The following is a 25,399-nucleotide window of genomic DNA, read 5'->3' on the forward strand; positions in this document are numbered from 1 at the left end:
AGATGTGATTTTCAGGCAGACTCATGATATGTATAATTATACTTTATGTAAAGCATGACAGTTTTCTATTTTGCAAAACACGGGGTTATTCTGATGCCCCCAAAAATTATACTTTGCTTGTAAAGATTGATAATACCCGCAATTTATATATTTAACTACCAGACAAGACTTCTCTGTGAGCTGAAAAGGTTTGTATTGTAGTGTTTACATTTCTGGACTCCACCGATGGGCTGGATGGTTTTGCCGTTTGTCATCGGGGTTTTCTTGGAGTGCTCCTGTTTCCACCCACTCTCTTGCCTTGCTGTCTCGTCGTTCGGACAGAGCAGCTGAGTATTCCAGAGTTTCTGTGATTATTACGAAACGTCTGCTGACTACAATTAAGCAACAGAGACTCCAATCCTGCCAGTTATTACGTAAGTACCAGTACGATGGGATCCCTACTGCTATGGATGTTGGAAGCAGCATTAGGAATTGCGCACTAAATAACACTGATTAAAAAAAGTTCATTTGCATGTTGAAACAACATTAATCAAAGACTGGGGCATAACAAAAAAAAAATAATTTCAAAGATTAATATATTGCTCACAATAACTACACGGTAAACGATAACTATCAGGTGCGTGCAGGTATATGTAAAAACAACGATTCCTCATTCAAAAATATATTCCGCTACGTCAAAAGACTGAATGAGTTTATCGCTATACATTTGCGATCAAGCGAAGGCCTGAACAAGTACTAAGCTAGCTTAAAATACATTGACTGTCGCAAGGAAAACACATAATAAATACGATTGAATGGGTATCAAGGGAAAGATTAAAATCACACCTCATAATAGGGTCAAAAGAGATTTAGTCTGGTAGAACAAAATTATTCATCATGCTTAATCAGAAAGCCCGTAAGCGCAGTATTACTCGCGAACTATAAACAAAGAGTACTAAAGCCGTTAAGGCTGGTTCAGGGAAAAATCTTGATGAGTGCTGGCAAATGATCTGTTCATGGTGTTGTGGTACGTTCTAACAATTCATAATGTCAAAAAATTAAAGAAATAAACAGCAAGAATCCAAACAAGAATATTGAAGGTGGCAGTCAGGAAAAAAAATTTAAACCAAGAAAATTAATCAATGAACACTAAATGGTATCCCCCACCAGATACTGCGTGCCAATACAAACTAAGAAACACCTTAGGGCAGCACCAGTTACGGAATCACGGGAGTGTTATTTCTTTACCACAGGAACAGAGAAATATAATGATGACACATCAGAAATATTGTTTCTATATGGCAAACTGATTTTTTTTATCCAGTATTTACCCTCGGAGGGATTCACATATCGAAGATCTTAAACTTGATACTGACTGTAGTTTTTTTGACGTGATAACGTCTTATAAATCGATGAACGCCGGCTGCACGCACGAAAAAATTGTCACGTTCCGGCTGAGCCGAGCGTGCAAGAACCGGCCAACCACCGTGCGAGAAAATCTTCTATAATATCAAACGGGTTAAGGCTGGCTTTTTAACTAATTATTCGTGATTATATTTTAACAAATTGTTTAAATTAAATTTGTAATAATATTTGAAAATTAAAAAGGTATGCAATTTTTCATCAAATTTTTCTTTATGACGTTATCACGTAAAATTACTTTACAGATAACCCCCCTTTTTTAAATATACTGAGTGGTTTTTTAGATTGTGTTCTTTTTTTAAGCTGTTTGCTGGATGAGTTGGCTACATCGCCGGTGTACGTGCTTGATGTAAACTTCATCGTTTGCTTGTTGTTTCATTTGCGTGCTCGGAAATGTGCTGTTGACGCCGCAGGGGCGCGACATCTAAATTTCCAAAGGGGAAGGGGGGGGCAATATACCTTTTTATAAAGAAACATCGATCCCCCCCCCCCCCCCCCCCCCAATTGAAGCGGTGGGGTCCGGGGGTCCTACCCCGGGAAAATTTTTTATTTCAAGGTGGAAAATTGGTGCTATTTAAGCAGTTTTATTATCTAAAAATTGATTGCACAGCACTTTCTTTGCCCCCGTTTGCCCCCACTTGAAGGTTTCAGAGTGGGGGGGGGGGGAAATACCCTGGTCCCCCCCCCCGTTGTTGCGCCCCGGGTTGACGGGCGCGTCTGGAAGCCTGCGACACTGCACTGTTGGCGGTCTCAGGACCGGGAGCTCATGTGGTTGTTGTGTCTTCCAGGCGAGACTGGCCGAGCTGGACGCTCCGAGGCGGCTGGAACACCTCCAGAAGCTGGAAGAGTTGAAGAAGCACCTTCTGGACCTGGAGAAGCAGGTACGTAAGCGCCGGTCGCAGATTGTGACGAGGTACGAACTTCAATAAAAAAAAATGAACATGCAAACCTGGTTGAACACAGATTTTGGAAATTTTCTTTTCAATTCATATGAATCAATTAATTTACTGTACACTTAGTCTTTAATGCTATTGTATTTTTTCTTTATTTTCAAAAATGTAAGGTCTCTGTTATAACAATTGTAAATAGGTAAGTAAAGAATCTTACATATTTCCTTTATCAGTGTGTCATGTCTGGACTGCTGGCAGTACGAGAAGGGCAATCATTGTGTCATGCCTGGACTGCCGGCAGTACGAGAAGGGCAATGTCTCGTGTCTGGACCGCCGGCAGTACGAGAAGGGCGGAGTGTCGTGTCTGTACTGCCGGCAGTAAGAGAAGGGCAATCAGTGTGTCATGCCTGGACTGCCGGCAGTACGAGAAGGGCAATGTCTCGTGTCTGGACCGCCGGCAGTACGAGAAGGGCGGAGTGTCGTGTCTGTACTGCCGGCAGTAAGAGAAGGGCAATCAGTGTGTTGTGCCTGGACTGCCGGCAGTACGAGAAGGGTAATGTCTCGTGTCTGGACCGCCGGCAGTACGAGAAGGGCGGAGTGTCGTGTCTGTACTGCCGGCGGTACGAGAAGTGCAGTGTGTCGTGTCTGGTCTGCCGGCAGTACGAGAAGGGCAGTGTGTCGTGTCCGGACCGCCGGCAGTACGAGGAGTGCAGAGTGTTGTGTCCGGACTGCCGACAGTACAAGAAGGGCAGTGTGTCGTGTCTGGACTGCCGGCAGTACGAGAAGGGCAGTGTGTCGTGTCTGGACTGCCGGCAGTACGAGAAGGGCAGTGTGTCGTGTCTGGACTGCCGGCAGTACGAGAAGGGCAGTGTGTCGTGTCTGGACTGCCGGCAGTAAGAGGAGTGCAGAGTGTCGTGCATGGACTGCCGGCAGTACGAGAAGGGCAAGCCGCTGGTGAACCTGGTGGACAACATGGTGAAGCTGGGCTCGCTGTACCGCGGGGGAGGGGTGCCGCCCCCGGGGGCAGAGTCCCCGGCAGTGAGGGACCGCCTCGAGTTCAACCAGAAGGTCCAGGAGCAGAGGCTGCTGGCCCAGGAGCGACGCGACTGGGAGCGACTGTCGCCGGACCAGGGACAGCTTCAGGTACGGCCAGCTTTCCGCCACACCCGCTCATCACTTGTTCGAAATACTCTCGTTATTTATTAAATACTTAATTCATTAGTACATTCATTCCTTTTACTGATTCAATCATTCTTTGATTAATTCATCAAATAGACGAGTGATCGTAGTTGTGTTCACACGTCTGCCCACTGATGATACATGTTTACTATGTTCGATAATTTATAGTTATATTAATTCTATATCTGATTCCCTATTAATTAACTTTATTATGTTATTGAAGTGAAACATCTAATGCGACTTACAACAAGGTTGAGTTAAACGTTCAACGCTCCTGGGGAGGGGGAATAGAAAGAGACAGAGCGAGAGTGAAATGCATGGCACTCGAACGCATGCGCGTAGTATACCTGTTACAGGCCAGCATGCGTGTGGTATTCTTGCTATGCAGCGAAGTAAACAGTGAAGTTTCACTTCTTCCGCACGGAGGGACTCCACGCACTATTTTACTTTATTATTACTTTATTAGCCAGGTGGGTTTTGTTTGATAAAACTTATATTGAATATTGCATAAAATAAAGACAGCACCGAACATTCCCAAGGCAGACTCAAGTCCAGCCAAAGCTAGACTTAGTTTGAAAAATAATTTTTAAATTACTGTATGTTTTAATCTTTCTAGCTGTGAGAAAGTGCTGTACGAGTGTTTTTTATGTCAAATATTTTTAATACCCTTGGCATGCAATCGTAAAAAATGTAACAGTAGTTCTGTTCTGCGCGAGAGACGTTATGTGGCCTGTGTAGACTTGAGACTTCATTTGCTCGCCTCGGTCCTTCATCATCACCGGTCGAGAGCGGACGCGCCAGCTCACCGGGGAACTCACCGCTTGCATTTTTGACTGTTTAAAGTACAATGTATACGGGAGCGTGCGACTTCTTAATAAACCTAGCCGTGTGAACTTGATGGCGTTCCGTTCTCCTTTTGCCCACATGTATAACATGTACATACTGCATGGCGGCGTGTGGGACGCCCTGAGAGCCAGCCGACTGCGTTTATCCATAAAGCATGCCGGACGCAGAGAACGGGCCAGGTTTATGGCAGCCGGTGTACGAAATTTAGAGGGTTCGAATCCCGCTCCAACTTGAGAGGAGTCTCCGCCAAGTCCGTCTGCCCTTTCGTACGGTGGCGCCCAATACAGCAGTTCTCGTATCAAAGTTTATCATGCCCTCTAGCCCAGTAGTAAAGGACCTGCAATACAATGATATATCGATGGCTTAGAATGAAAACCTCGTATCTCAATTTTTGGACGAAAATACGTTTTTTATGTTTTTGGCTGGAAAACCTCGTATCTCACAAAATGTTTGGCTGAAAGAAATAAAATGTGCATCCTACTGCTTTCTATCGGTAAAAAAAGAAACCACGTTTATCAGTAGCACGGTTTTTTGTCTCTGCAGTTAAATTTGCATTTTATGAGATACTAGTTTTTCATTCTAAGCCATCGATATATATATTTATTTCTCCGCCGTGTAATGTCACGGTCGCCGCTCGATGCACGACGAGAAGACTGCGCGCCAGTCCAGAGGAGACACCGCGCTAGAAGCACCAGCGAGCGTCGTCGCCGACACAGATACGCCCCTGACTGGGCGGCACGCTGAAGGGAACTCGGTGTTTGCTTGCAGGCGAAGGTACAGGAGCTGTACAGGCTGGATCGAGTGCTCCAAGAGGAGTCGAGCACGCTCCAGAGCTTACAGCAGGACAAGGTGAGCACTTGTTCCCGGCAGACGTGTCGTCGAGCATATTAGCTTAGCTCCGCAGTTGCGTTCCTACCCCTTTCTTCCCCGCGAGTTCCTTTCAAGCCGTTAAACAAACTATTAGCTAAAGACAACATTATATGGTTTTATTTTTATGGTAATTTCATTCTAAAAACAGGATATTTCTGCATTATTATTTTAATTTTTGACGTGATAAAGTCTTATAAATCGATGAACGCCGGCTGCACGCACGAAAAAAGCGTGACTCATTGTCACGTTTCCGCATGAGCCGAGCGTGCAAGAACCGGGCCAACCACCGTGCGAGAAAATCTTCTATAATGTCAAACAGGTTAAGGCGGGCTTTATAAGAGCAGCAATTTAAAAATATTTCATATGACTTTATCACGTAAAATTATCGTCCTTAAACCCGACTTTTCAGACAACCCCCTTTTTATGAATTTTGTTTGTTCATAAAGATAGCATATAATATTAAAACGATTCCAACTCTTAAAAGTTACATTATACTTTGTTCACCAAAATGGTGTCATTTTAACTGATGTTTTGCAATAATGCAATATAATGATTTGTAATAAGCAAGTCTCAACTATTCGGAACAACACAGTTAAAAACAAATTGGCTTAAAAAAAAAAATTGGTTGTCTGTAAAGTTGGTTTACGGACGATAGTTTAACGTGACAACGTTATAACAAAACATTGATGAAATGATTGATCCAGAAGAAAATGAAATATCATATTCGCCCTGAGACTGAGCCGTAATAGGTTTTCGCAACCAAACCATTTAGGCATTAAAAATATTATATTCTTTGAGGAAGAAACTTTTTTTTAATTTTTCTATCTTTTGTATGATAAAATCTACATCTGCATACTTTTATGAATAAAATTGAATCATTTTTATTGAATTATCACTATTTTGTATGGATACAAAGGAGTGAAATAAAATGTACAATTTAATTAATAAATTTACTTTTATTTGCATTCATTAATTCAAATATATTTATTACTTTTGAGATGTTGTGTGCGCCGTATTTATTTTTACAAGTACAAAAAAAAAATTTCGCAGCTGCTGGGATTCAAACTGACAACCTTTGGATTAGATGCTACCAATACTGACCGCGCAGCTGCATGGCCATATTTGAAATGTAATAGTTTCAGATGTTATATACATATTTATAAAAATTTTGTTTACGGTAAGGGAATAATATTATTTTGTTTTTATAACACGATTTTATAACAAATACGCATCCCAAATACACCAAACTTATTTATAATGTGTTACAATATTTTTTAAAACATTGTGCATACAATCCCGGGTGTAATTTGAATTATCATGTGTAACTGTAAAACACCATTGTTGGTTCAAAACGTATTTGTACATTCAACATTACTTTTAAATAACCGTACCGATTGTGCTGAAAATCGGTGGACAATCGTTAAATTACATAATATTAATAATTCAAACGACGAAAATATGATTGAAAAGTCAAATCGATGGTTGTTCCAATCGAGTGGAAGAGAGATGCCACGCATGCGTACAATGAGCAAACACGACACATCCGTAGTGGGACATCCGTAGTGGGACACTTTTTCGTGCGTGCAGCCGGCGTTCATCGATTTATTAGACGTTGTCACGTCAAAAAAAAAATAACATGTATAACTGCAGTACACGTGCTAGAAGTGAAACTTCTTTGGCATTTTGAGCCTTGACTCGTAAGTGCTCTCTTTATGTATCTTTGGCGTCGCAAACGTTTGAAAGCAGTGTCTTACGAAAACGTTGCGTTAAATTTTTGCCTTGAAATTTTACTTGAAAAATAAAACTGTTTCCATCTGTCGCGCAAACTTCCAGCGCATGCTTGCCTCTGGTGAATGGCAGGGATGGGATTGGGGAGCTTATGTCATCCAGACGGGAACGCCGAGACGCCACTACGTCAGGCCGGCTGGATGTATTCCCCCCGAACGCGGCCCCGATTCAGATTTTTTTAAAAATATTTTTGACGCCGAACGCTTCTCTCGGAAAGAAGTGTTCCCCCGATCCGTGAATCCGCTGCGGTCTCGCCCAAAGATGGTGGACCCAGATTACTGGCCCCGAAACGTCCCGCCCGTTTCCTGCTGTTTCTTCTTCGTTCAGATCAGATTGTTGCTTTTCCTTCTTCTGTGTGTTCAGGTTTCACCGTTGCTACGATAACTTTTTTTTTTTTTAATGGTTTTGGTTGGCAATGTGTTGTGTCACTGCCCGTCGTCTGAAACTCAGTAACTGTATAATTCGCACTTGTATGTAACTAAAACACGTGTTGTGAATGTAGCAACTAGAAATGTGTGGATAAACATTATAAATATGAAAACATTGATCAGAGAGCGACGATTGTGCCAACACGCGCGACAAATAAAGGTTCTATTTCTATTTTGTTTGGTAAATTTTTTTTTTTTTTGCGAGACTTGACGAGCGGTTTCAGCGGGCAGCTTCAACCTGTTAATTTTGCGTTGCAGTGATGCGCACGCATCTAAAAAATTTCACTCGTCATTTTTTTTTTGTGACGCGCCCTAAAGAAGTATAACTTCGATGAAACCGTAAAAATTCATGTCTCCAGCTATCGTGCAAACTTCCGGCACGTAGTTTGTACTATTGGCTCGCTGTAGGAAAGATCTTGATGGAGATTAAAAACTGACTGAAACTAGTTTCTACTACGCAGCTTAGATTCCCCCCTGCCTTCTTTGCGACAGAGGGGAGTGACGGAAATTCTCTGTAGCAAAGAATGAAGGGGGGGAACCTAAGCTGCGCAGTAGAAGCTAGTTTTCGTCAGTTCTTAATCTCCATCAAAACCTTTCCTACAGCGAGCTAGTAGTACGGCTGAAGGTTTGCTAGCGCCGTGGGAAGCGGACGGAGGGGCCATGTGTGTGTGTCCCCAGGAGCTGCTGGAGAAGGCCCTGGGGGGACTGCGCAGCAAGCTGCAGGGCAGCCGCGCCAGCCCCGCCGAGGCGGAGCGATACCGCCGGCAGCAGCGGCTGCTGGAGAAGGAGCTCAGCCGCACCCACCTGCTGCTCGCACACAACTCCAAGGTGCGGCCGAATTTTGATAAGATATCACTAGAGACCGGAAAAAATCGCGAATTCATTTCGCGACAGGCTGGCCAATATACGAAATAGTTATGCCTCGGTGCTGCCTCTGCCATTTGGCTCGCAACTCACCTGGATGACTCCGGGCCAATGAGAAACACCCAAACCAAAGCTTTATCGAATTACAGGCTGCTAACGCTGGGACGTCTCACACGACAGCAGCAGCCAATGAGTGGGTGACATTTGACCGAGTGTACGTAGAACTATGGAGTTCATCCTGCAGGTCATTGAACCCGCAAATTTTTCCGGTCCCTAGATTTTACTAGAGACCAGGGGCGTAGCCAGGAGGGGGGGGGGGGGGTTTAGGGGTTCAGACACCACCCCCCCCCCCGCCCCTTAGCATCAAATCTTTAATTAATTTCTTATTCATCACTCAAACAAATTTCATTTTAAAATTAATAAAAATGTTTTTAACCATTACAATATTTAAATTTAAGAACCAGGAAACTGCTAAAATAGCGCTATTTTACACCTTGAAATCCAAATTTTCCCGGGGAGGAACCCCCTGACCCCCCCGCTTTAATACGGGGGGGGGGGGGGGGGTCATGCCTCTTAACACCCCCCCCCCCCCCCCCCCCCTCCGGTTATCAATACACAAATCCTGGCTACGCCACTGCAGAGACCGGAAAAATTCGCGGATTCCTTTTGAGACGGGCAAGAATCCAAAAACTCGTTTAAGCCTAATGCTGCGTCAGCGATCGGACCGCAATTTACCCCTGAAGGACTTTGAGCCAGTGGCAAACACTCAACAAAAAGAAGTGTCGAATCATGAGAATCGCAGTAAACAGGTGTCCCGAGTCGGTAGCCGATGACCAGGTGATGTTGCCCGAGTACATAGAGAATCGTGGAGTCTATCCTAGTGGTCATTGAAACCGCGAATTTTTCCAGTCCCTAGATATTACACTTGACACTAGTAACACCAAAACAGAAACACACAAGTAAAATACCGTGCTCACGATATACTGACGTGAATATACCACTTCACCTATAAACTGTTTGCAAATAATTGATGTCTAACAAACTTGCTCTCATGTCCCCAAATAACCACCACAAAATACAGTTATGTAACTAAAATTAAAATGATTTGATAATGATTTTATTTTCAAAGTTACTAAATTAAACTTTTCCAGAATTCCAAGTAAAATCCATAGCTCTTCCTCAAAAATTCCAACTTTCCTGAACACACTATTAAAAAAAACATATATTTATGGAATATTTAACTAAAATTTGTTAAAAAATCTCATTTTTTTACAACATCTTACTAATTTACATTTATGAAATTATACTACTTTAGGCATGTTAAAAAAAATTATGACAGTGAATTTGTATGATGCGCACACACCAAGGAACAAAAACTCACAAATAAAAATTATATACCCTATTTTAAATCATATGCTTCAGTGATTGATATTGAATATTAGTGATAGAAATTGTGTTTGTAAACTTTTTCGAGTATATTTTCAAGTGTGTTTATGTAAGTGAGTTAATTTTTTTTGTATGTGTGAATTGTATGCATTTTAAATCACTGTATTATTATTTTTTATTTAATAGAAAAAATTAAAATTAATAAATTGGTGTAAACATTCAACATATTTGAGTACTGAATAATTTGTTTGATTATTTTTTTTTAATTTGATTGAATTTATACCCTATAAACTGTAGCTGTAATATCACTCCAGTTAATTTATTATTTGCAACAAAATTAAAATTATTTTTTTTTAGTACGCCAAATAAGTATAACTTAAAACGCGCGTACATAAGTACAAGCACCTTATTTCTGACATGAATTTTCTACAGGAAAATGAATGTCTTTGATCTTGGATTGGGTGTCACTTCGGCCGAGGTTTCAACACCGCTTAAAACTCGGAAACTATGAAAACTACAGAGTATATATATCTTAATGGAGTAGACTTTGCTCGTGGTCGTTACGTATCAGTACTTCACCCGGTTAACATATTCACAGTGATGATGTAACGAGCGTGTCTGGGATACGTCGAACCGAAGTCGGCGAGAGCTGTGACTCCGAAAGTATTGGACCGATCGGTGGGGTTTTATACTTTAACCTGCTCGTTACCACTAAGGCGGTATGTACTAGTTTAGTGGGATAACTACAAAGTTAACTCACTTTGGTTTTTGTTGGAGAAAAGAAAGAAAAGCAGCGAAATCATCCCCTACCCCTTCTCACAGCCCCCCCACCTTTTTTTTTCCTTTCCGAGCAGAAGCCAATAAAAAAATGCAGGGATGTGTCCGTAGCTATCGAATGAGACAAATTTCATACCCGTCATTCCCGTCCGAAATACACCCTACGCAGAATTTTTTTTTTTTTTTTTTTTTTTTTTTTTTTGCGATACGCCAATAATCATTTTCCTTAGTTCTCGATGATCATGCGTGTTTCAGTTTCTGTGTGTTGTCTAGAAATTGTAACATTTTAAATTTTGTGTTTTATCATCTTTGTTATGAGTGTTTTTTGTTTATATTGTATTTGTTTTGGGGTTTTTTCATTTATGTTTATTATCGCGAGAGTGTGTTTGTGTCCCAATTGTGCGCCTGCCGTGAAAAGGCTTCGTCCTATCGGTTGGCATGTTACAATTACAAATAAACAAATACAGTAGAACCCTGTTATAATGTTTTCCAAGGGAGCACAAGAAAAAAAAAAACATTATAAGCAGGAAATTACAACTATTTATGAACGTTATATGCAGGAAATAAATACACTGTCCTTATTGGGGGGAAATGTTGGGACTTTAAAAATATGACATCATAAGCAGGAAAACATTATATGCAGGAGAACATTATAACAGGGTTGTACTGTAAATAAATTGTTTTCCCCCCGCCTTGAGAGTCGGCGGCGCGGCGGTGATGTGCTGTGGACGGTTGCAGAAGCTGGAGGAGACGGTGGCGGAGAACGCCCGGCTGGAGCAGGAGCTGGTGATGCTGAGGCAGAAGTGGCAGGCGTCGTGGGGGCCGGGCCCCTCCCCGCGCCGCCCCCCCCTCCACCCGCACCACCCCGCGGGCGCCACCACGGCGGCGCTGGAGGCGGAGCTGAGGCGAGTGCAGCGCCTGGTGGGCGACCTGCAGCGCCAGCGCCACGAGCTGAGTGCCCAGGTGCGCCAGCTCACCGACAAGTCCCGCAGCCTGGTGCGCCAGATCAGGCCGGGCCCCGCGGGCGTCCCAGGTGAGTGCCCGCTCGCCACCTCCACCTATCCCTCTCCCTCTCCCTCTCCCTCTCCCTCTCCCTCTCGCTCTCCCTCTCCCTCTTCCTCTCCCTCTTGCTCTCCCTCTTCCTCTCCCTCTCGCTCCACCTCTCCCTCTCCCTCTCGCTCTCCCTCTTCCTTTCCCTCTCGCTCTCCCTCTTCTTCTCCATCTCCCTCTTCTTCTCCCTCTCACTCTCCGTCTCCCTCTTTCTCTCCCTCTCCCTCTCCCTGTCCCTCTCCCTAACGCTTTCCCTCTCGCTTTCCATCTTCCTATCCCTCTTCCTCTTCCTCTCCCTCTCCCTCTCCCTCTCCCTCTCCCTCTCCCTCTCCCTCTCCCTCTCCCTCCCAGGCCCGCGCGAGGCCGTTCCGCACTCCGGTGACCGTCCCGTCAGCAATGTATCTTATAATATGACTACAATAATCTTTGGCTACTGTGGTTTGTTTTTTTAGCAGGTGACAGCAACAATCACGGTTGTTGTTTCTTAGCATGTGACAGGATAAATCTTTGGATAGTGTTTCGTCTTGGCAGGTGACAGCAACAATCCCTGACTACTTTTATGTTACTTAGCATGTGACAGCAATAATCTGCCAGAAAAATGTTTCCCGAATTTGAACCGAATCGTGAATATTATTCCCCCTTTTTTTTTCTCTCTCTCTCAATTCACAAAAATAAAATTTTTTGTTAAATATGTTAAAACTAGCTGTAGTAGCCGGTGTCGCCCGGGCCGAACACAGAGTGTGAAGGGGAAATTTTTTTTTTTCTTTTCTCGAAGTCACATGTAGACAGTTGGGAAGCCTATACAACTCGCATAGTTTCTGTTCCCTACCACGTTCAATGCAAGTTCGGATTTCTCTCAAAAATTGAAATTAAAAAAAATCGAAGGGTTGGGTTAGTTTAGGTCAGGTCAGTCACAACATGCTTGTTTTCATTGGAACCTTCTGATTTAGCGGCTGAAGTGGCGTTAATACCAAAACGCAAAACTTCGGAAATCTTCGGAAATTCTTGCAGGGAACCAAAACTACATGAGTTGTAGGCTTCCCGTAGACAGTTATTGTCTTCTCAATTTGAACGTCATGTGTGCAAAATAATTTCATGTAACTGGTAGACGTTCTGCCAGTGTATATTTATTTACCTCTATGTATTTACGTAAAAAAAAAATTGGATGATCTGTGTGTCATTTAGAATCTGTAAAGCGTTGTAAAAGAAAAAAAGTTGAAAAAATGACAGATTACTGATACTTAAAAAATTCTGTTATGTTTATTGGACTTAATTGATTTTTTTTGGTTGAAGTTGAAAAATATTTTATATATATATTTTTATGATTTTTTTAATCTTTATTGTATGTATTTTTTAATCTTTATGTAAGTCCATAACTAATCTTCATAATACAAATGAAATTATGTGACATTTTTCTCCAATTTAACCAGCTGATACATTTGTAAACAAACGGCTGCCATATTGGTGTGTGTAGTTCACTAAAAAAAAAACCTTCCCCTTTTGGTTTCACCCCCCCTAAGCTTTGAATGTTATGACGACTTCCTGGTCCATCAGTTGACAACTTTCAGTTTAAGTAGTAGGAGGGTGACTTGGGGCGTTGTTGATTGATAGCATCACTTTGAATGGGATTTGTTTAGATTGGCCATAACATTTGACTTCAGGTATGAAGTGAGGACCAAACCGGTCCTCCGAAAGGGTAGCTGTCACCCGAGCTTTATGATTCGACTTCCAAATCGTGGGCAAGCCAGCTTTAGACTTATTTTTCGATGCCCTTTGATTTTCTGAGCTATAAACTGTGAGTGGTTTTAACTTGCAACCACCAGATGCATTCGCACCAACCATCACTGTCGATCGATCGATCTTTGGTGGCCTTAAAACCTGGAAGGTTTTGTTTTCACGCACGTTAAAAGTTCTTTTCGGGCATCTTCCAAAACAGGCCAGTCTCATCCACGCTGAATATGGTGTGGCGGATACAGACAAACGGGGTAACCTAAGTCGATGTATTACTGTATTTAAAAAAAAAATGTTTTGAATATCTTGTCATATTTTACATCTAGTTTTTAAACTAATTGGTATGATCTTCTGTCTTACTAATGACATTGGTGATGAAATTGAATGTTAGGACTATAAATTTTAGGTAGACAGGGTGCTTGGTTTAGATGTGTTCCAGAAATAATTCTGGATAATAGGGTCTTATCCGTAAGAATCGAACTATCCAACGAAATTATACTTTGTGTTAATTAATTACTTAGATGGTTTGCATCTTGCTGTCGATGAAATTGAATGTTACGAATATAAATTTCAGATAGACAGGATGCTTGGGTTACATGTGTTCCAGATATAATTCCGGATAATAGGGTCTTATCCGTAATAATTTGAACCATCCAACGAAATCATACTTTGTGTTGATTAATTATTTGAATGGTTTGCATCTTGCCGTTGGCTCGAGACGTTTAAACTCTAGCAGAGTCGTGAAATGAGTCGCGACGTTCGTCGGCACGGAGGCTTGCGAGGAGGTGGAATCCCGGCGCCGGCCACGCACGGAGGTTATCACGGGGGCGGTGTTGTGTGTTGGTGGTGTCACAGGGGCGTTGGTGCCCGCAAGCGCGCCCGCGCCCGCGCCCGGGCGCAAGCGCCAGCACGGCTCGTGGCTCGAGACGGACCTGGACTCCCTGGCGAGCGTGGACCGCGGGCTCGACGGCGACGGCGACGACGGTGACGGCGGGGGAGGGGCTACCCCCTCCTCCTCCTCCTCCCCGCCGCGCGCCCTCCCTCCCCCCTCGCCGGGCGACGGGCGGCCAGGTAAACCCCGTGGCCGCGCGGTGCGCTTCGACCTGGGCTATGGCACGTTCCGCGCTCGCCCGGCCGCCGCGCAGCAGAGCTTCCGTACGGCCGCGCGACGACGAGCCCCGCTCGGGGCCCTGTAGGGATCGGGAGGGGACTGCCCTCCCCCTCCCCGCCCCTCCGAATCCCGTGTCTCGCGAGAACACAGTTCGAGGTTCTTAATGAAACGAAAGTAATTCATACTGAACTGTATCTAAATGTAACAACTCTTGCTGGAATATGAAAATATATTCTTTGGTTTGAAAATAGCCTTTTAAGAGAGGTGCTTTGTAATAAAGATCCGCCGTAAATATTTTGGTTATACACATATACATGTACGGATCGGGAGGGAGACAACTTCTTGAGGGGACTACCCCCCAAACTTCTGTGTCTCATGAGAACACAGTTCGGGTTCTTAATGAAACGAAAGTAATTCATACTGAACTGTAGCTGAATGTAACAACTCTTGTTAGAATCTGAAAAATATATTCTTTGGTTTGAAAAAAGCCTTTTTAGAGAGGTGCTTTGTAATGAAGAGAGACCTGCAAAATTCGCGGTTTCGACGGCCTTCAGGGTAGACTGCACATACCCATGTACACTCGGGGCAAATAACGCAAGTTCATTGGCTGCCGACTTGTAAGTCGTCTCGGCTGGTTTGTCTGTGATTCGATCCTTCTTTGGTTGAGGGTTTATAACTGGTTGAGATTCGTCCAGATGAACAGTAAGCCAATAGCAAAAATTATCTAAGAGGTATATGTGTTTGAATTCTAGCCTATCACCAAATGAATCCGCGAATTTTGCAGGTCTCTAGTAATGAAGTTCCGCCGTAAATATTTTGATTTTACACATTGCCTTTATACATATACGGATCGGGAGGGACACCACTTCTTGAGGGGGCTCTGCCCCCCAACTTCTGTGTCTCACAAGAACACTCCTGGAGAAAAAAATAAAAACCCACAGTTTGGGTTCTTAATGAAACAAATGTACAGTAAAACCTCGTATTTACGTTCTCGTTATTTACGTTTTCCCGCAAATAACGTCATTTTATGTAGGTCCGTTTTATTGTACATTAACTTTCGTGTTGCATTTTCCCTGAAATTACACCGCTACGTAACCAAAAAACCCGGAATGTACGTTTCAAAACACGGTAAAAATGTAAATACTCGTCACGTTAGTCATAGATGTGAAAAGTTTGAAGTAGTTCGCCTATTGTCTGTAACCTTTCGTTTTGATGTATCGACAAGTTCTATGGTGCCTCTCCTCTACTAACGTTTTAATCTTTGCTGCCATAGAGAACTTTCGTAGCAGAACCACAAACGGTTTTATTTATGGTGTCATAGAGCACTCTCGTAGCAGAGCATAGTCCGAAGCGCTGAGCTATCGATACTACCGGAAAGCGCTCATACACAGTACGTATATTTAGTAGTGCTGCATTATGTACAGTACATATCTATGATGGCTTTCATTGTTTACATTAGTCAACGTCCGTTTTGGTTAGCACGTGTTTTTTTACGTTCACAATATTATTTATGGCAAGATTTCGATTGAAGATGGATAGGTATAAAGTTCCACGAAATACTTTATCTATTGAAGATAAAATTAAAATTATTGAAAAATTTAATGTAGGCTTTATGTTGCATTGTTTTTTATATTTAAGAAAATTATATTTTTGCAGTGCCCTAAATGTGTTGTAAACAACTATTGTTTGTCTTGTAGCACCAGTAAATGCTGATACATTTTTTTAAGCTAAAATTTAGCATTAACTGCCAATAAAAGTGCTTTCCCACAATTTACACTTTCCCGCAATTTACACTTTTTCCTTGAGGTTCCTTGAAAAGTGCAAATAAGGGGTTTTACTGTAATTCATACTGAACTTTAGCTAAATGTAACAACTCTTGCTGGAATCTGATAATACATATATTCTTTGTTTTGAAAAAGCCTCTTTAAGAGAGGTACTTTGTAATGAAGTTCCACCATATTTTTTTTTTCCAATACACTTTGACTTTACACACAATATACTAGCGACCCGCCCTGGCTTTGCACGGATACCATCCACTTATGTGGCGTCATTTTGTGTCAGGTTCTCATAAGTGTCCTGTGTTTTCACCAATTATTTACATACTAAAACATATTGCCCAAAACTAAAGACTATCTTTCTAAACAATTTTGACAGATTTTTTTTCTCATGAGACAATGCAAAACAGATTTTGTTTCGATGTGACACCCGAAAGCGCTACATACAGATTTCCTGTAGGCCTTTTTAAGGCTTACAATTCTGTAGTACATTAATTTGATGTATCAGTCATGCATAATTCAGCGTAAACCCATGCAAGCGCCCTTAAGACTTATTTTTACGACTTGATTGTCAAATATCAAGGTTTCCTTACTATCTTTAAATTTGATTTGAATGTATTTTACAAATAAACCTTCCCGGAAGAAATTTCTAAGAGATGCTGAAAAATGCCTCAAAATACATTGTGTAGTTAATAAGAAGTAAGCGAACAAGTGAACAAACAGACAAACAGATGTGGATAGCGACTTTTTTGCAATACTGTTTAGAGATATTATAAATTATATTCCCGATGTTTCTGTTGTTCTTGTTAAACAATTTTTTAACTTAAAAATATTATACATTTTTTACATATCCATCAAAACTTTGTGAGAAAGTGGGAAAGGCTAAATGGCTTACCTCCATATAACCACTACTGATTTGAGAACCTTATAACAGTTATAAGAAAAATCTATGTAGTCATCTTCATTGAAACTAAAATATACTATTAAAATATTAAAAACTCTCTACATGAATAACCTCCTTATAGAATGTATTTTGAATTAATCTCCTTATAGCAAACCTCTTTGTAGTGAACCTCCTTACAACAAATCTCTTTTTAATGAATTTCCTCATAACAAATTTCTTTGTAATGACTCTCCTTATAACAAACCACTTTGCAGTGAATCCCCTTATATTGTTACAAATATTTTTGTAGTGAATCTCTTTATAACAAACCTCGTTGTTGTGAATCTCCTTGAAACAAGTCTCTTTTTAATGAATCTCTTATGACAAATATGTTTTCAATGAATCTCTTTATATCTAAACACTTTGCAGTCGATCTTCTTATAACAATCGTCTTTGTAGTAAAACTCTTTACTTCATTGTACTAAACCACCGCAAAGTAAATGTACAAAATTGACTTTTTATAGTTGATAGTTGCTTATATAGCCCCCAAAATATATGTATTACCATATTTTCTGTTAGATGATGGTTTGATAGCTTTACTTTTTCCAAATACATAGTCTTCTCTTCAATGTTTTGGTTACTTGACATCACACACTCACGCACACACAGTCACACAGTTTTTTATTAATTTTGTGGAGATTCTTAAACTGTCCCTCAAAAACTTTACAGTGAAAATAAAAAGTGGCATAAAAAGGGGCATTTTTTGAATTTCTGCATAACAGGAATAAAATTAAAAGTAATATTCAAATTGAGTGAGATGAATTTTTTTTAGCATGTTGTAAGGGTTGGAAGGGTTGAAGAAACAAGGGTTGGAGGAGATAAAAAAAAGTCATATTAAACAACATCAAATTTGTAAAAATTTTTGTAAATCTTATAATTTTTATCCCAAACTTTTGTCTGAATCAATTTTTGTTAATACAAACCATTACTGCGGGGGATATAAATAACAAGAGTAGAAAGACAAAAAAATTTATTTATTTTTTAAGTAGATATTTTAAAATCTGTTATAATTTATTGTAAAACTCCTAAATTTTATTTAAAACCTTTGGCTGAAACAATTTTTGATGAAACAAACTATTATCGTAAAATCATGGAGTTGAAATTTTAAAAAAATCTAATTTCCTTAGTATTAAATTCATCAGAATTTATTTTTAACCTTAATTTATTTTACCTTAAACTTTATCCAAAAAAAAAATTTTTATACAACCACAAGTAGTGCAAAGGATGAAAAATAGTGATTAAAGGTCAAAAATAATTGCATAACTACTTTCGTAGGCATAATATGAAATTCATTAAGACATTCAATGCTGGATGCAATGAGTTACAAACATTCTAAATATATTTGCTGCATGAAATATGAGAAAATGTTAAATCATTTATTTTTAAATTTTAAATATTGGTGAACATATAGGATGTTATGTACAACTTCTTAAATTGTTCCAGATATTTATAGAAGTTTCCAAAACAATTCTAGAAGTAATAGGTACTTCGAATTTTACCTATGCCTGTAGACTGTCGAAAGGGAAATTTTTCTATGCAGTAACCTACAATTTTCCAAACATATACGTTGTTGCTTTTTAAAAATATTTTTGCCATCAGACTAGTGCTGACTTGCATGTATACACTAAATGTTTATTCATTTGTTTGGTTGTATTTTGCAAGTGTGTGTACATGGCTTGTTTATAATGGTTTTATGTTGATGAAGTGTGTATTTTTGAAAGCCCTACCTTTTTTATCCTTTCTGATCATTTTGGAACATTTTCAGACAGGGACAATTTTTTTGGGTGTAACAAAACATAACTGTACCAGACTAAAGTGTGGTTGCTTGGCCTAGAAATAATATTTAAAAAATATCACACAACTCCTGGTACTTCAGTTGTGTGGTATAAAGGAACGTTACACATTCATTTTGATTTTGATATAAACAAGCATTTTTTTATTAAGATCTGAACTCACCTTGCTTGGTGATTTACATTACAATTTCACTATGTATTTATTTTAGTAAATTTCATAATCAAATTTGATTGGATATTTTTAATATGTAATTTAATTATTATGCATTTTCCCTTCCCTTTAACAGCAAGCATGTTCATTGAGAAAATAAACTGAAAAATATTTCTATAACTTATCAAAGTAGGTACTCTTCAAAAAAAAACCTTTTTACATCAGAATATAAAAAAAATTTAAAAAAATATTAGTACACTCCTTATTTTATATTATTTTATTTGTACATAAATTTTTTTTAGCACAAAATTATGCATATAAAAAATTGGAAAAAAAAAAATTTAATGCCTGAAGCTATTTAAAGTGACTAAAATTTAATTACAAAATACAGTAGTGCCCAAAACCTTTTGGGATAACTCTTTTGTTGTTTTTTCTCTTCAAACTTGGAGAAAAGTTCAGTCTGCCTCATTAAAGATGAGCTAAGAGTGCAGAACTTCATGACTTTTTTTTCCCCCATTTCTTTAAATGAAAACATTTATCTGCTAAAGTACATTAACGAATACGTATAACAGCTTTGTGCTTTGGAGGCCAAAGGTTTTCAGTTCTATCAATAACCAACATGTTTTTTGGATGAGTTTGATTATTGGGGTCAGGTGCCCCAAACAGACAATACTGTTGCAGAAATCTTGTTTTTATTTATATTTAAAATTTTGTGAAAGTAAATTTAAAGTTTAACTTCAGGCTGCAAAACATACCTTCGGAAGCTCTGCTGTGGTGCTAATTTAGAATGGGTGATAATTATTTTGATACACTCACAGCATGTGTAAATATTAATGTACATAAATAAGTTTGAATTTATTTTAATGTATAACTGTTTTGCTTTTGCATGTACTTATTTTTTTAATTAAAGTTTATTTTAAATCATGCTTTTTTATTTTTTTTTTTTTATAAGTTTTGAAGACAAATTAAAGCTTTTGTTAATGATTTGCATGTAATAATTTTGTTGGTTGGCATAAATAAATTTAGTGCATGTTATGGGATCATTTAATTTTTGTGGTGTAAAGTACGTATTACCAGTGTTTTGGTTTTGTGAAGTGTGAATTTTTTGTTGCACTTTTTTTTGTGTGTGTGTTTTTGGAATTTAAAGATGTGGTTTTTTTTTTTTTGTGTTTTTATTTTGTGGCACACCCTTCCCAAGAAACACTTGAATAAATTACGAGGACTGGGCAGATTTAATTTTGCTCGGCCATTTGCATTTTGTCGGTCACAAGGATATCGCACAGATTCATTCTCAAAGTTCAAATTTCTCTGTGACCAGCCTGAACATTAATCCTGTTTCCTTCGTCTTCTGACGGTGCCCAGTGTACATGCAATAAGTTTTTATCTTTCAGTCGTGTAAGCACCCTTATTATGTTGGTCATTGAAAGCTTTGTTTCTTTTACTTTATGTTTTAAATACACCAATAAACATTTCATGTTATGCCATGCCATACCGGAATCGATCAATATCAGTTTTTCGGAGTAAAATCAACATTTTGTACTTGCAGGAATATGATTTGTTACACTAATAATGGAAATTATGTATTTATCATCTAAAGTTATTTGTGACTTTCTTTACTAGACGAATTAGTACTTTGTAACAGCTTGTACTAGAGGTTTTTTTTAAATTACAAATAATGACCATAATACAGTTGACAAAATTGCCCTCAGCTCTTTGCTGCTATTTGCTACGTCCAAGCAGCTACAAAGATCTTATAACAACCAACTTTCAACTTCTTTAAATATTGAGGTACATTTTTGTAACAGGACTTACAGTAAGCGCTATATAAAAAAGATTTTAAAAATTTTTTTACTTAATTTGCAGTATGAAAAAAATTATTATTTTCATGCTAAGAATGAATTTAGACTGAAGCCATTGGGTTCCTTAACCTAGACGACCTCGCAGATGTAAAGATATATGTTTTTGATGTGACGTCTAATAAATCGATGGACACCGGCTGCACGCACGATAAAGTGTCCCATAACGCACATTGTCCCACTACGGATGTGTCCCGTTACGCTCACTGTACGCATGCGCCGTATCTCTCTTCCACTCGATTGGAACAACAATCGTTTTGACTTTTCAATCATGTTTTCGTCATTTGAATTATTAATATTACATAATTTAACGATCGTCCACCGATTTTCAGCACAATCGGTACGGTTATTTAAAAGTTATGTTGAATTTTCAAATACGTTTTTAATGAACAATGGTGTTTTACAGTTACACATAATAATTCAAATTACACCTGGGATCTTTTGCACAATGTTTTAAAAAATATATAACACATTATAAATACGTTTGGTGTATTTGAGATGCGTATTTGTTATAAAATAGTATTATAAAAACGAAATAATATTATTCCCCTACGGTGCTGCGATCTACGGTGACATACGCGAACCGAACGAATCGTGCTCTCTATCAGCTGCCGCGGGAACCAGGCACTCGTTAATACATATTTTCCTTTGTTTAACACGATGGGCGTTATTATTAATGAATTATAAATAATTTTCGTGCTCAGAGCCACAATTACTTATCATTTTGAGCACTTGAATACATAAAAATGTAAAATATTCTCGACGAATTTTAATCTGTGGTTTTGATTGCTTATTACAACAACAATTTCGGCAATAAAGTTTAATTATTCTTGCATTTTAAAAATCTGATTACTATTATAATTTCAAGTATTTATTCTTTTATTATTAAAATTAAAATGTTTCAATTTTATTCATAAAAGTATGCAATCATTTCATCAATGTTTTGTTATGACGTCACGTTAAACTATCGTCCGTAAACCGACTTTACAGACAACCAATTTTTGTTTTATCATAAGTAGGCCTACACTGTATAGAACATTTCCTAAGACATTCCTCGAGGAAATGCTTATCAAACTCTCCCTGATTTTTGTGTTTCTCTGAAACAAAATCAGTTTGTTTTCTTATAAAAATAATTACTGCATTATATAATTTCAATGATTTTAATATTTTAAATAATAACATAGGCAGTGTAAGACAGTACAATTTAAGTTTCGTGAAAGCCCTGTACTACAATCAATTTGTACACCAGTGTTGATTTTATTGGATATATGTATGTATGTATGTATATATATATATATATATATATATATATATATATATATATATATATATATATATATATAAAACACAAGATGTAACAGTTACAAAATTTATGAGACATAATGTAACAAAATGCATTTGGTGATTCAATTTGAAATAAATAGAGCTGAAACTGTTCTATAACAACTCTTTGAATATGTATAAAGATAGTCTCTCCCATCACGTTGATTTTTTTTTTTATTTTTTATTTCTGTCAAGTATTTTCAGCATATATCCACTCAATGTATAGGGACAAGCAGGGGCGAAGCCAGGGGGGGGTTTTAGGGGTTCAACCCCCTCCCCCCTCCCCTGTTAGCACCAAATCTTTAATTAATTTCTTATTCTTCACTCAAACAAATTTCATATTAAAATTAATAAAAAATTTACAATTACAATATTTCAATTTAAGTACCGAAAACTGCTAAAATAACACTATTTTACACCTTAAAATCCAAATTTTCCCGGGGGAGGACCCTGCTTTAATATGGGGGGGGGGGAGGAGGGGGGCATGCTTCTTAACACCCCCCCCCCCCCCATACACAAATCCTGACTACGCCACTGGGGACAAGATTATATGGTGAATTGCGATAAAACTAAAAACACCTAAAAGCATGCCAAATCACAGAATAACACTAAAATACAAGTCAATACACCAAATTCCCAAAAAGAAAGTTATATCATGGAAATAAGTAGCATTTAAACAAAACTTAATTCAATTCATAAAAAAAGTAATATTTAATTTTTGAAATTCAAGGAATGTCATTTTCGAATTTAAAAAATTGTACTAAAGTGGTAAAGTGCATGGATCAGAATAATTAGTTTAATTTGTTTTATTGTGCATCTCGTACTGGATTACTTTTAAACCACATTTTTATTTTTCTGAATGTACCGTATTGGTCCGAATATAAGGCGACCATTTTTACATAAACGAGAGATGCAAAAATTGGAAGTCGCCTTATTTTCGCACCCAAGACGTCAGAACCGCAAACATTAGTTCCAAGCTGAAAGCTACAGTAGAAACATTGTTTAATAAAACGTTCACAATTTTTTATATTAACTAAAACGTTGTTACCTCACACGGAGAAAAACGATAAATCCACCTAATATTGCAGTAATTCACAATTGTTTGAAGTTGAAAATTAAAATATTTGTTCTTGAGTAAAAACGTGAATGTTGAAGCATCTCAAAATGGCAACCTTTTATTTCATAATTCATATTTGTACTTTGTGTACAATCGCGTGTTAACATTTACGGTAATTTATCTTCAGATTTTTAACGGTAATATTTGTACTAAAATATCACAGTTATTTTCAGAACGATTGTTTACGTTTACAAACATTTCGGATGTAATGTATGGAAATTCACGGCTGCCAACTGTCTTTCCACAATATTTCTTTGTTGTAAAACGAACATTGCCGAACACGCACGAAGACGCCATATTAACAGGAATTTGGTACGTTGCTTCAAAAGCTATTTTAATAATCCACTCTTTATTTATGTAAAAACCTTTCATAATTATAATAGATTATTCTTTCAAATTCATAGAACAGACTCTCTCTGTCAGAGAGTAATATGGCAAATATACGCGGTCACGTAACCGAAGTTATTCTTGGCCGTATGCTTCATCATGTCAGCTAGCCACTTGTTTTGTTCCGGCAAGATGCATTCTTTGTTTGCTTTTTTTACGTTTAACACACTACTAAATAGTAATACGCCTTGTTCTGTGGTAATATGTAGCTTAAGTCAAACGGAAAGTTAAATGCTGTATTTTAAGAGGGATTAATAGCCATTGTAAAAATTTTAAATTCGTAGATACAGTAAACTGTGAAAAATGAACAATCACACATCGGTGGAACGGCGGGGAATGAGCCCTAGACAAATAAACAGCTCTGAAGATGACAATTATGCAGCTTCATTAGAGTAAACATACGAAAAAATTTCTAGTGTAATACTTAAAAATGTAAAAATTTTCTAATTGTTTTCTTTTGACTTTTAGGGTAGGCCATTCAAACTTATTTTAAATAAGTAATGTGATAAATATAAATTAATTGTTATACATAAATGCAAAAACCATTTATCAACACAAAATGTATGTCTAATGAATTTTCACATTAATTTCTACCAAAAATTATTTTTACATTTGTTTGGCCTCCTGAAACTGCAGGTCGCCTTATATTCGGGGTCGCCTTATATTCGGGCCAATACGGTATTTGTTTTAGACCAATTTATTAGAAATTATTTTATTGTAAAAATGCAAGGTATTAATTTTATCGCTATTTTTATGGAGTAAGTATCACAAAACAGCTTTTATAAAATAAAAAATAATGACACAAAAATCTTTTGTTTTAAAATTGAAACTAGACTTGATACAAAACACCAAAATCTTGTTTCCATTAATTAAATATAATGTGTGTAAAACATCTCGCAAGTTATAATAATTACACTCATGTTTTACGCTAAGTGAATTTATGTTGAAAATATACAGAATAACCAATGCAAGGGAGGAATTTAGTCAGAATTTTTAGAAATCGCCATAAAATAAAAGAGATGACCAAAAAAAATCATTTGGCTTGTGCGACTGAGGCTAAGCTAGAAACAAGTAACATTAACACAGTTTCTTTCTACGAATCGTACTGTACATTTGTAATAAAATCTAGCATCTATCTTCAGAAAGAAAAGGAATAATTTTGAGTATAGGAACCAAGCAAATCTAAATATATTATGTACTTTTAATTTTATTTTCCGTAAAATAAAACAAAATATATGTACATCGTTTTCCCAAAATACCGTGAAAATTAAGAAAACGTCAATTTCTTGGCTACACCAAGAGGCAAAGAGCAGTATCTACATTTTTTAAAATAATAAATCCTGCTATTATTTTATTCGCTGGGCAAGAAATTTTGTCGAGTATCAGACCACTATATTAAAAGTTATTTTTGCTGTAGAAACCACAGCGTAAGCTTTGTAATTCACTTATCCTTGACCAAAGCCATGCCAGATCGGGAAGTTTTCTGGATTATCAAAAATCAAGACAGTTTTGGCAGGAATATCAAAATGCAATGTGAAAATGTGAAATCTTACCGGCTATAAAAACAGGTATCTCTGTACTGAAATTGAACCGATAGTAACGAACGTATATAGACACCCTGTTTTTTCCAGTGTCCGATATCAGTCTGTTTGTGCCTGATGATGGGAACAGTTCACGAAACGTCACAACTGTCGTGTCATGTGGAAACCTACTTTGTTCGTCGTTGTTGGCCG

At 38.2% G+C, this 25,399-nt stretch overlaps 1 protein-coding gene across 1 annotated transcript in view; it reads left to right on the forward strand.

Moving 5' to 3' along the window:
- LOC134540907 (uncharacterized) overlaps nucleotides 1-25,399 on the forward strand; it is a 300,470-nt gene that overhangs the window by 230,554 nt on the left and 44,517 nt on the right. The window contains exons 10-14 of the mRNA XM_063383976.1: nucleotides 2,190-2,282; nucleotides 3,225-3,434; nucleotides 5,085-5,165; nucleotides 8,081-8,230; nucleotides 11,168-11,462. Coding sequence (XP_063240046.1) covers nucleotides 2,190-2,282; nucleotides 3,225-3,434; nucleotides 5,085-5,165; nucleotides 8,081-8,230; nucleotides 11,168-11,462 — 829 coding nt within the window. The remainder of the gene's footprint in view (nucleotides 1-2,189; nucleotides 2,283-3,224; nucleotides 3,435-5,084; nucleotides 5,166-8,080; nucleotides 8,231-11,167; nucleotides 11,463-25,399) is intronic.

The sequence above is a fragment of the Bacillus rossius genome, chromosome 17 (assembly GCF_032445375.1).
Source record: "Bacillus rossius redtenbacheri isolate Brsri chromosome 17, Brsri_v3, whole genome shotgun sequence".
Lineage (NCBI taxonomy): Eukaryota > Metazoa > Arthropoda > Insecta > Phasmatodea > Bacillidae > Bacillus > Bacillus rossius.